This window comes from Daktulosphaira vitifoliae, unplaced genomic scaffold (assembly GCF_025091365.1).
Source record: "Daktulosphaira vitifoliae isolate Bord-2020 unplaced genomic scaffold, ASM2509136v1 Scaffold_4, whole genome shotgun sequence".
Taxonomy (NCBI): domain Eukaryota; kingdom Metazoa; phylum Arthropoda; class Insecta; order Hemiptera; family Phylloxeridae; genus Daktulosphaira; species Daktulosphaira vitifoliae.
Window position 1 is genome coordinate 40,047,136 of NW_026099575.1, and position 13,640 is coordinate 40,060,775.

Below are 13,640 nucleotides of genomic sequence, written 5' to 3' on the forward strand. Positions count from 1 at the left end.
AATTGAGTGGGTTATGATAAAAAAATCACCCTGTATATTGATATCCGATATCATAAACTACTCATTCACATGTGTGTATTTTATATTTAGACATGTAAAATCAGAACGTTCAAATCTCAAAAAAAATGTTTAAAGGTTATGCCATTTTTATTCTATACGTATGTTTTTAAGTCGTACTCTTCCTTTGACTTAGGTATAAATATACTAGTCCAAAAAATATTATCTATCAGTAATTTTCTTAATTAGATCATTTTTTATTTCATTAGCTAGATAAATATATACGAAACCATTTAAAAAAATAAAGTTAACATCCTTATAAGACATAAAGGATGTATTAAAAAAATCTTAATTATTAATAAATCTAAAAATATAATAATTAAATAATAGCAAAAAGATTTTTCTTAATATAATACATATTATTATTTTAAGATGATCGAGTAGGTAAAATCAAAGGAATTACTCTGTATACAACAAAATTATAACTTTTTAATAATTTTTTTGTAAAAATTACAATTCTAAATTATTCAATGACAATTTCATACTAAATTTGTGATTACTACAATAAGTTTATTCATGTATTATACTTATAAATCATAAAACTTGTAATCAGGATATAAATATGGAAATAAGAGCTCGTGTTGCTTTTTAAATAATACAATAATTTCTTCAAAATCTTAAACACTATTTAGAGATTTGTATAGAAGCATTTTTCATAATAGTGATTTTAATCACCGTCAGATATCATCTATACTTGTTTCAACTATGCAACGTTCCCAGTGTGTTACTGTTTTTTTATGATTTATTGTATTAATTACAATACTGAATTATTAATTTAACCGTGAGCGATTTAAAATGTCGACTATTATCGAGTAAAACGCTGCTGATACTAGCGTTTTACGACTTGAGGTTTGAAATTTTTACCAGACCCGTTTAAAGGCATTTCTTAGATATCATAGAATAATTAATTTAATCCATTCATTTTTTACTGTTCTACAAGTTTTTTTTATAATACAAAATTTGTTGATATATTTTATCAAATTTATTGATATATATAAATACGATAAATCGTATATTTTAATTTGTTTGAACTTATGCTTTATAATCATCTTACTGTTCAATTAAATTTATTCGCTTTTTTTAAACTTTTTTTTATATTTACGAAGAGTTTATATTAGGAAACAGTTTAGCATTTGCGCATAGCATTATATTTTACATATATTATCAATGAATGTTTAACAGTTGTATATAAATTTCATCAAGTTTACAAGTATATAAGTTTTTACATACATTATTAGGACTGTACAATCTAATAATAATCTTATTAAACTCTTATATGATGTATAAGTCTATGAATTGATCATAAAAAATTGGGACCCATCTATGACAACTATAATGTAAAGTCAAATTACAGTAATCAATACTCTTGCTTATTTTACATAGTCTTAAGAAATAACAGTCTGCCGAAGTTTTCTATAATATTAACAAAATTATTATAATTAAAACTTGATTAATTATTGTGTATATCAGGGGCGTATTTAAGGGGGGCTTGACTCTTATCAATATTTTTTAGGTAAATATCTCAGACTAAAGACTTTCTTTTTGATCATCAATTAGATTTTTAGTAAAGAAATTTCTGTACTATATTTACCAAAATAAAAACCTTTTTAAAATGATTTCTGAATACATCCCTGGTGAATACCTCAGTAAACAAACGTCAATCTTATAACCAAATACATTTTACTATTTTCTCTATCTTAATAATGAAATATTTAATATATTATTATTACACTGAGATTCCGATTTAATATTTTTTCTACAAAAAACTTATTCATACTTCTACCGAGATCAGATAAAAAGGACAAAAAGGCTTACATGCCGAAGACATGTGTGTCTTATAGGGCCCCAGGTTTGGGACGGACCCCCAATTAAGCCAAGCCTAGTATTTAAACAAACAAATAAAATCAAATTCAATTATTAAGATAAAAATACGTTATTTTTTTAAATTTTTGTACTTAAGATACGGCTTTTTGATAATATAACTTTTTAATCAAACATTAAATTCAATAATTTTTTTTTATAAATAGCGTAGTATGTAAGATAAACAAAAATCGAAAAACCAAATTGGCAATCTGAAGTAAAATAAAAATAAAATTTTTTAACGATCATTCCAATACGTATATATAATGTTTTATGTACAGTTATATATCTGAAAACTACTTTTACTTGAGTTATCCTGCAATCAATTAGCTTAAAGAATAATTACACAGCAATTAATATTTTTGTTTCTTTTTTTTTAGAATTGAAGAGTCGACGTCTAGATCACAATTTTTGGCATATTTTAGTTTTACATCTTTAACGAACAGTTATGGTCTATCTTTTAGACCAAAAGGTGGCAGAAGAATAGATCACACTAGTAAGTCAAATCAATCAATTTTATAATATAATAATTATTGATATCGTTAATTTATAAGTTTTTGATCAATGTCTTAGTTATTTAGTCCAAAATATGATTGGAGAAATTAATAGGTGAAACGTTTTCCTATCAATAATATGCTTTTTAATTATGTTCATTTATATATAAATATATATATATATATATATTTTTTTAATACTTTTTATTTTCTATTAAAATTGAGTAAAGTTTCTTTTAAATTTATGCGAGTCAATTGTTAATAAGCCCTTATTCTGTGTAAAATATTTATATGGTATTGTACGTGAGCATTTTCCTGAAAAAATTGTACTAAATTTTGGTTATGGAATTTATAGACAGTAAAAATAATTCTGTTTATCTTTTAAAATATATAATATAAGTATATTAAAATTTAATATTTAATGTAATTATCACATAGTAACCAATAAAAACAGTGATTAATGTAATACATAAATACAGACCAATGAGTTATTTGTTTTTAAAATACATAAATGAAATGTACAATATCAAAAACATCAAATTATTTCAGCTATTAGAAGCTAATAACCAAATATTTCATTTTAGAATAAGATAAATTATTTTCCTTATTTATCCATACTATTTTATAAATTTTAAAGTCAAGACTGCCTACTAATTAGCTCACAATAGCATAACTAAAGTTAGTTCTGGGAAAAGGGATATGAATAAAAAAAATGTTCACTACCACTCCAAACGAAAAAAATTGTATCTTCACCATTAAAATAAATTTTCTAAAGGGATCTATTCCATCATCACACCTTATTACGCCCTTGCTAGATCAGTCAGTAATGCGTTGTGCCTTGATACTGAGGTTTGTTTCCAATGTGCTGAGCTATTCAAGTTTTCTCATTCTACCTAATACAAACAATAACTTATAAGAGAGGATTTTTAACATAAATAAACAAGTATAAACCGACTTGAAAAATTTGTATACAAATTATAAACCATTATAACAATAATTAAAATACAAATTGTGTTTTCAGCATGTGATTGGTTATATCAAGATTTTTCTTGTAAGAAAGATTCATGTGTACTTGCTAGTCCAGGATTTCCGGGTATCTATGGATCTAAAATTTATTGCAAATATCATATAACAACAAGTTCAGTCCATACTAAAGTTCGACTTCAATTTTTAACATTATCATTACCACTTAAGTAAGTTTTTGATATTACTTTTAATATATTCTTATATTTATTATATTTAAATATAATTATATAATATTTATAAAGATTACAACAATTACAATAATTAAACGATATATTCACGATATTACAATATTTAGTATAACAATAAATCGTATGAAAATGTATTATTAATACAGCAAAAGTATAATAACATCATTTTAGTAAACAAGAATACTGCATTGTATTTACCAGCTGTTGTTTATTCAAGTCACTTTTGTAAAATCGACAAATACATACTTACTAGAGGTTTCACATTTATTTTCTCTCTTTACTCATTTAGAGTCATATATACTCTAAAATACTGGACCTTAGGGCTTAGACTCAGTTTTGAGTGTTAAGAAAAGTCCATTTTAAGCAACTCTCATACGTGGTAAGCAATGATTGATAAAATAAAATATAAAGAAAAGCCAAGAAATAAACGTGACGCAAATAACAATAATTTTAACCGAGGAGAAAATGTTCAAGAATCGTAGTCAACATTAGAAGTTTTTCTTACATAAATATGGGCATTAATTACCAAACTTTTAAATTTTTTAATTCCTTTGTTAATTTTTATTTAATTAAACCTAATCAATATTTGGAAACCTATTTGTATATTGTTATGTTTGTAATATTGCCCTCAAATTATAAACAAAATGTTAAAATATCATAAATAATGTTATGTAGGTCATAACACATATACAATAATAGTACATAACACCAAAAAAATAAATGTATATTTATCCGAAATTTCCAAAACTGGCGATGAAATTTAGACAGCTCATAAGCATTGGAAAAAAGAGAATAAATAATTCAAACCATTATTCCAAACATTGACAGACATAATGTACATACTAACACAACTCTTTCAGATTATAAGATTTTGAATAAATTTTTAATTTCCCATTATGCAAAATATAGTTCTCATTATATAAAAAAACTGTTATTTAAATATTTTTGTAATCTTTAAATAAATCTTATGTTAACACCATTTCTGAAATGAATTTAAATATGTTTTACTTTTATTCTTTATAGGTGCATTCTGAAAATTCCATGTAATATAAGACTATTTCTCTAGAGTATCATAATTAAATTTTTTTTTTATTATATTTTAATCAATATAATATTTAATAAAATGAATTTGTGAATAAATACAATAAAATTAATTTTAAATTTATGTTATAATATTATAAAAAGTAAAAAGCATACATATAAAAATCATTATAGATGCAAACGAAAATTTATACATTTATCATATCAAACATTATTACATAATGAAATAACAACTTCATCATTAAGAAGTTGTGATAAAAACATTTAAATTCACATTATTTAAAATAATTACACAGGATTGGATACATAATTACTATTTATTAAATAATCTACAATATTTCTACTAGACACAGTTTTTGAAAACAAATATTTAATAGTTAATATTTTAACAAAAGACAATTTTATATCTTGACCTATCCATAAACATTTAACTGTGAGTTTATTGGTAAACAGTTTTAATAAAATTCTACAAGTATGTGTCTTCGTATCAATACTATAGACTGAAGAAACATATTTTTATTTAAATAGATCATAATTTATTAATCAAATACCTGTTCTAAGATAGGTGCTCTATATGTTGATGTTATAGACCATGGTATAGATATGTCCATGTAAGCCAATTTTTGAGATTTAAGTAATATACTATTAGTAATAATAAGAGCAATAGTAAAACCAGTGTCTATAGAATAAGAAAATATAATTACTACTATAAAACTCATTAAGAATTCATGCAAAATAACCCTTCTTAAATAATAGTGAATAATTTAATTTTAAACAAAAATACTATAATATTTTTTGGATGATATTTGGTCATTCTATAAATATTAGGCGATGGATACATATATACTTAAATGCTATAGTATGAACAATTGTGGATTTATATTGTTTTTGTCTACTGTAAAAGTAACTAGAAATTTTTAAAAATAAGCATATAATTATTAAATAATTAAAAAATATATTTAAGTGGGTATTAAATTTATCTTGTATTTCAAAAATAAGACATAAGTAATGATACTGAATATTAAATTAACTATAATTTATAATTATATCAACATTTTACATTAAATCCAATGTTGAACTCTCCGCTAATTTAAATAAATATTCAATGATATTAAATTACTAAATTTTTTAAAATTTAGTAATTTAGTAATATTTACGGTAACCAATTAAAAGTATCCATACAATATTATACACTACCGAGGATTAAAGTAACTACCTTGAACTACCTAAATATATTTAATTGTCTAAAAATTTAATTCAATATAATTACTGGTTCTGTCAACCATAATGAGATTGCGTCAGGTCAACAGCCGGTGTAAAAATCTTATCAATTCAACAAGTTAAAGCCGGTTCCTTATAGTTGTGAAGAGACTAAAGAGATGATGAATATTTTTGTTTATAACTTTCAATGCTAATCTTCTATTTGACCAAATCTATCGATCAATATAATATAAGATCTCAGCATTTATTCATTTGACGATAATTTCCTAATCACTTAATCGATCGATTCTGATGTGGACCTCAACTTTCATGTTTAACATTACTTTTAAATACTTGGATCAAAACAAAATTTTTACTGCCAATATTACAAACTAATACTTTTGATTTTATATGAAAATAGCCTTTTAATAATTTTATTGGTTTTTATTTTTTTTAATTTGTCTATTATTTAGTTAATATAACGTGGTGTATCAAATATATATATTTTATTTACAGCAATTGTGGCAGTCATTACATAAATGTTTACCAAGGACCTACCTCTAATAGCCCCTTATTGACCACTGTCTGTGACAAAAGCAAAAAGGAATACACATTTCCTGGACCAAACGTACTGCTAGAATTTAGGTATTGTATACTATAAACACCACTGACTGATTCATCTGAATTATGCAAAAATTCTATATGTAGAGCTGGAGAGGCTATTCCACCTTATGACTATAGTGGTTTTGTATCCACTATTGAGTTTATCGATGATGAATCAAAATCTTCTACTAGTACGATTACACCAGTTGTGTCACTTTTTCCTATAGTTTCTGTTTCGAGTAAGTTATTTATTTTCTTCCATTATATGATTTATATTTTCTCAATATTAAGTTTAATTTTAGACGAATTCAAGTATAACGATTCATGTGAAGTAACAATTAAATCAACTGATACCAAATCTGGTCATTTTGATTTACGGGGATTACAAAATTGGAAAACAATTTGTACTGTTAGATTTGTAGGAAAGACGCCAGAAATAGTTCAAGTATCATTATTCAATTATATTTTGAAGTGAGTCGAAATAATGAAAATTGCATGATTTGTTTTACAAAAATTACTACTTTTATCACTTTATTGTTTAATTTCAGGAATCCATCATGTCAATCTTATATAGAAGTATACGATGGTTCTGACACAAAATCTAAACATAAAATAAAAAAACTATGTGGTCCTATTGAAAAACATGCTAGAGATACAAATGGGCGGTAATGTAACAAAATTAGGATTCTAAATTTAATTAAATACAAAGTAGCGAATTATTTATACAACTATTATAGAGCAATTATACAATTGAATATTCAATTTAAATAATTAATATATTTGATACCCGTTTGCGAATTCACTTTATCTAAAAGTATTTCTAAGCCTTAAGTCTCATAATAAATCCATTTTGTTATTATGTGTATAAGTTGCAGTTTTACTTTTATTTAACATTTTCTGAAACATAAAATGGTGCATTACAGTTATTTTTATCAAATATTGGGGTAGTTATACAATATATTTTCTTAAAATTTTTATGATAGAATTTTTTCATTAAATATTGCCATATTTATAACGGTATGTGGTGTAATTACAACTACAAGACCACTGTTCTCAAGCAAATCTTTAGATAGGAACTATTTTGACTGGAATATTTTGAAGATATATGGGTTGGTTGCATGGATAATAATAATAAAAAACGAAATCCAAAATTTTTAATAGAAATGTAGGATTCTATTCAAAATTATTTACCGAAAACGAATAATTCCGTAAAAGGGTGGCACTTTCCTTTAACTTAATTTTAAACGCTAATTTTTTAAATACTTTAAAATAAAAGAAAAGTTAAACAGACTGAAAATTGAACAATTTGTAGCAAGATTAAAAAGGAAGTACCATGATAGCGACACTAGAATTAAGAATATTTGTACCAAGTTTTATGGTATACCCATTAAGGATTTTTGAAACGAATTTCACATAATTTATGCACAGTAGTTTTATTGTTAATTTTTATTTATATTTACTTTTGCATTTAACCATTGACAACATTGATTTTTTATTTTAAAATTGCGACTATTTATTTTATAGTTGACAGTTTTGTTTTATTTATATTATTGAAAATATATTTGTTTCCTAAAATCATTAGACTTGTTTTTATTTAATTGAGTACCATAGTATTTCTATAACATACATTAATAGATATAACCTACTTCTAATTATTGAGACTCTAGCACGCAAATGTCGAAAATCCCTTTAGATATCTATTAAATCAGTACAAATTAATACTCTAAATGACTTTTTTTTAATTTCTCAAAACTAACCTAATTTTACAACAATGTTTTATTTAGTATGACTGCTTAGACATTTCTTGTAAATAAAAACTATGCAAAAATATAATATTTATTTATAACTCCTGTATTTACTTCTAGATTTCTTGAAAGACAAATGTTTATTTCAAAAAAATCAGAAATGACTCTAATAGTTCGAAGATCAATGGTAACGACACAAAATGAAGAAAACGAATTTTTGGACGGAGCTTACAGTTTCTTTAATGGTTTGCAACAATTTTTTAATACAAAGTATACTTTTTATTATATTTTATTTTTATGCTAGAATTAGAAAGAGGTACACTGCAACCAGAGACACTATGTAATGTTAACTATCATGGTCTAAGTAGCTCTTCAATAGGAAAATTAAAACATCCTGGTACTGAACAAATATTTTGGAACGTTGAAGGACAAATGAAATGTTCCCAGAACTTATTGCCATCCGCCAACCAAAGTGTTAACATTAAAGTAATCAAGCGTATCATACATATATACATATAATTTGTAACAATTGATCTATTTCCTTACTTACTTAACACTTTATATATATAAATATAAATATATCGCAATCCCATTAATTCTCCAATTAAAATTTTCAGATTATATCTTTAAATAAATTATCATCTAATCTATGCTACACAGAATGTGGAGATGGAGGTTGTCGTTGCGTAAAGAATTTAACTACAGTTGTTGATCAGCTATTAATAACATCTACTAATGGTGACATTTTATCATGTATTTGTGGAGATTTTCAAGTATTATTAACCAAAATTAATCGCAAATCTAACTAATTTTCGATAGGTGTTATTTTTAATTTTTAATTATAGGCCGAGTGGTTACCCGTTACAATTAAATCATGGTCACCAATAAACTTGATTTATTCAGTATCGAAATACAGTTGGTCAAGCAAGGGATTTGAATATTCAGCGGAGTACTCGTTTAAGGATGATACTGTATGTGGGTATCGAGAAATTAATCAGCATACCGGAATTATCGAATCCCCAATTATGATTAAAGAAAGCCCTCTCAATTTTTATTATCACCAAGATTGCACATGGCTTTTGAACTCTAATGTTGAACGTCATTTAACTATTGAAATAGGAAGTACTCAAAGCCGTAAGTATCTTAAGATTTTTAAAAAAAAAATGTTTACCTTAATCAAATTTTATTTATTCCATTATATTATATAAGGCTAGTTATTTGACTTTCGATTAAAACTTTATGTTCTTTAAATGCATTCATTACCACTAGTATAATTTATACTGTTAAGTGGAGTGATAGATAATTTTTGTTAATTTTTTTCTAAATGTCCAGCTTGCTGCAATTTAAGTATTTGTAATAAAAATCTAAAAAATGACGTCGTTACCTTAAGTTCTATTTTTCCAACCTACTAGATTTTAAAATATTTATTTCTAAAATTATTCTATTTATTGTATATTAGAAACATCTATCAAAGTCCTAAACATTTTTAAATGTCTTTGACAACCTATTGTATTTTGTTTTTTAACATATTTTAACTATTGATATAAACAAAGTCAATAATCTTTTCAGAGATAAAACGCTTAACTTTATTTTTTTAGTTTTAACGCCTATTTTTAGTTTGATTATATAACATAAAATAATTTTCAAACAATTTTGTTATTATAACATTTTTTTTACAATCAATCAATTACGTTTTAAGATTGTTTAAATATGTGAATTTCAAATAAAAATTTATCATTGATTTTACTTATTTTTTATAATAACAGAAGCAACAATAATCTGTTTACCTATTCTTGTTATTGTAAGTGACAGATATGATAACAAGAAGAGTGAATAAAACTTGTTTGTGTGACAGCATGAAGAAATAATGACTATTGTAATAAGCTAAATATCAAATTATCAGTAGTGAGATAGTCAAAAATTGCTATAATTTGGCAAGCAATTGGAGAAAAACGAATTATCAAATTAAAAATATTATAAAAACAAAATTTTTTGAAATTTGGAATTGTCATATCATTAAACTAAAAATAGAATCTGAATTCTAGATCACAGAAAGACCTTTGAATTCTTTACTTAAACAATTAAATTAATTAACTAGATATAAATGACGGGTCGGGTGTTTTACTTGACACTCAAATAATAAACTAAAGACAATTTATTAGATTTTAACTAAGAACATGATTTAATTACGCATATATAAATCAAACAATTACATATAGTAAGAACATTAACATAAAGAAAAGAATAACATTACCCAGCCATCTGACATTTGCTCCGCCTCGTGATTTTGCAATCCTCTGAATGCTCCACAACAAATTCTTCTCGGCCAACGTTAACAATCACATGTGTCACGATTATTTTTAAGGTGACAATAGGTATTAACTGACCGAAAAACAGAGAAACGCCATCGGTGTTTGAATTTATTAGAATATCACCCCCAAATGTGAAGTAAGTATTCATGAAAATATAAGTTTGGTTTTTCGCCTATACAGACCGACACAAAACCAACAAAAACTATGCAACATCACTGGCCACAAGTCATTGGACTTAATGGTACGACACAACTCCAAATACGTGCACGTACGTACTGACATAGGTGACCATAGTGTGGGACACGACTACTATGACTGTCGTAGGTCAAGTGGCGAGAAGGGGGTGGATGATAATAAGCTACGTGGAGCTGAACGGGCTACACGCGTAACTTTTGAACAATTATTGTAAAACAATATTTGTCTTTATAAATATTGAATATTTTCAACTATTTCTTTCGGTATAAAAGATTTTTTAACGTGGCAACATAAATACTTTTGAAAATATTCCAGATATTCTGGTACTTTCAAATATACATTAATTCAATGTTTATATTAATTGCATACTTTAAGTTAAAAATATTCATTATTAAAGTTTACGGTATTTTACAAACAAAATGTTTTAATCTTAAACAAGAAAAACTAAAAATTAACTTAAAATTAAGTAGTGAATCTTATCACAGGCCCGTGTTCAGCATGGAATATAAGTGTACATGAATATTCAGAAAAAACTGATGATCGAGCTGGTCTAGAGTTGTACACATTTTGTTCAAGAGAAAAGAATTCTACTAATACCCTGCCTTGGCAAACTAACATTGTTGTTATAAAGTATGTATTTATTATAATTAATCTATGCAATTATGTTCACAAACCACATTTTTCTACATAAAAACTATTATTTTTGGATTTTATTTTTACTAATGTGAGTTTAGTTACACCAAATCCTGAAAAAAAAATTTTTTTCAGCATTTTTTTTCAACTTTGCTAGTCCATGTTATAAAATCAATAGACGGTCTACATAGCTCAGTTGAGAATGTGTCTTGCCTCAGTGCGTAGGCACAGTTTGGTTTCCATTTAGTTAAATTGGGCTATATACATTTTACCATTTCTCTAAAATAAGCAATAGCTTTTAAGGACGTTAAATATAAATAGTGTCAGCTTGTATTTATATAAACTGTCAAAAACTGGGGAACTTACGGTCGCTAAGCCCCTTCTTTTAATGTCAAACCCAGTATTGATTTCTGATTGAATAATATATTATCCTTTATTGTCCACTAGGATAAATAAGTTTCTACTCTTAAATTAATATGACATAATAATTAATATGTCACTCAAGTGTCTGTCCCCTTAAAAACAGTTCTAAGCAATATAATATACAACATAGTAAAATAATTGAGCCAAAATTTATAATAATAAAAACTTTTTATCATGAATTTTAGATTAAAAGCCATGACTCAAACACCACCTCAATACTTTATCAAATGGAGATCAGAAATTGATAAAATTCGTTTATCTGGATCGACAGCACATACGGCAGCATCTAATGGAACTCACAAAATTAATTCAATTTTACTAAACATTTTTTTTTGTATTTTCGCTCTATTGATTAAAAGTTATTAAACAACTGAGATTTAAATTTAATTAGATTAAGTATGTAAATAAATGTTTTCAATTTTATGTTATGTAGATAAGTAACTCTAGACAATAGTATATCCAAAGTTAAGTAGATTATTTTTCAAAAGTTACTCGATGATTGTGTAACGAAATTTCTTTTTAAATTACTATTAAAAAATTATAGAGACATTAGATTCACGCAAAGGAGTATCCATGATTTAAGACAGGACCAGTCATAATTATTATAATATAAATCTATTGTACCTGTCTATGCATTTTAATAACTTTTTGTTTTTTAAATTACTCTAGAAGTAATTTCCTTGCAGTGACAAGTAACTTGTGTTATGTATTACTCAACACAACAGTATATCACATAAATAAATAATATTGCACTAGTTACTTATAAAAAATAAAATTTTTATTAATCGCTCTATTTTTAGATTTAAAAATATATTTAATAGAATTAATAAAAACAAGGGTGAATACTCAATATATTTAATTTTAAGAATATGACTGAAAAAATTAATTTTATAGTCAAATAATTATTTAACTTTAACGTGTCTTTGGTTTTCGTTTTTCGTATATTTTCTTTTGTGTATTTATCGATACATTAAAGGAAAAAGTAAATATTTAGTAAATTATAAATAAATAAAAAATTGTCAGAAAAAGTATATGTTAGTATATAAAAAATAAGTTGTTTTTTACCTTTTCAAAATTATTATAAAAATCTGTTGAAATATATAAAAAATATCTTATTAATTTAAAACTTGTTTGTTTTGTATTCAATAAATACATGTTTTTTTACAAATTATTAAAGACTAGTAACTACTAAGAATCGGATTACTTGTCTAATGATTGTCAAAAGATTTTGCCATGATAGAGGATGAGAATAATGTGTAATAAACAACCACTTAGGAGCTATATCGCGCACTCTAGAGCTTTCAATTTATTTCAAATAGAAATACAAAATAACGATTAACTCGTTTTTAACAAGCTGATTTTTATGTTTATAACATATATTTTTAAACCTCGACAGCTTAATATAATTTCCGAGATTTTTGTAAATCTGTTTATACATATAATCTAATGATTACGTAATAAATAAAAAATCACTAAATAATCTGCGAAAAATATTACGTCAAAGTTCAAGTCTTTGTATTTGACACATCAGCGTCGTCTAAGAATGGTTAATTAAATGGCTTCTGTATATTATTGAAGCAAAAAATATAAAGAAGCATACTTTTTTTTAGTATGCAGGCATCATATTTTTGAAATAATACTTGATCCCGATATTGTTGAAACAAAATTTGCTCTGTCGTCTTGTCTAGATATACCAATGTTTAAGAGATGTGTTAAATACTGGGAAAAAATAAATAAAACTGAATATTCCATTTTGTCTGATGATCCAATGGTTTTACATATATTAAAAAATAATAGAGAAAAATAACTTAAATAATTCTTAAATTATTACTTTTAGATGTTACTAAAAAACTACGAAAATTA

The 13,640-nt window shown here is 24.9% G+C and overlaps 1 protein-coding gene across 2 annotated transcripts in view; it reads left to right on the top strand.

Annotated features, from left to right (window-relative positions):
* Nucleotides 1-12,233, top strand: part of LOC126904792 (uncharacterized) — a 72,373-nt gene extending 60,140 nt beyond the window's left edge. The window contains exons 6-17 of one of the 2 annotated variants that reach the window (XM_050684037.1): nucleotides 2,298-2,413; nucleotides 3,433-3,604; nucleotides 6,383-6,511; nucleotides 6,575-6,708; nucleotides 6,772-6,940; nucleotides 7,018-7,134; nucleotides 8,335-8,459; nucleotides 8,519-8,700; nucleotides 8,832-8,987; nucleotides 9,060-9,348; nucleotides 11,207-11,351; nucleotides 11,963-12,233. In XM_050684037.1, the coding sequence (XP_050539994.1) occupies nucleotides 2,298-2,413; nucleotides 3,433-3,604; nucleotides 6,383-6,511; nucleotides 6,575-6,708; nucleotides 6,772-6,940; nucleotides 7,018-7,134; nucleotides 8,335-8,459; nucleotides 8,519-8,700; nucleotides 8,832-8,987; nucleotides 9,060-9,348; nucleotides 11,207-11,351; nucleotides 11,963-12,143 (1,915 nt within the window). In that variant the 3' untranslated portion in view covers nucleotides 12,144-12,233. The remainder of the gene's footprint in view (nucleotides 1-2,297; nucleotides 2,414-3,432; nucleotides 3,605-6,382; nucleotides 6,512-6,574; nucleotides 6,709-6,771; nucleotides 6,941-7,017; nucleotides 7,135-8,334; nucleotides 8,460-8,518; nucleotides 8,701-8,831; nucleotides 8,988-9,059; nucleotides 9,349-11,206; nucleotides 11,352-11,962) is intronic. The other variant, XM_050684038.1, reaches the window with a different exon arrangement.
* Nucleotides 12,234-13,640: the final 1,407 nt, after the last annotated feature.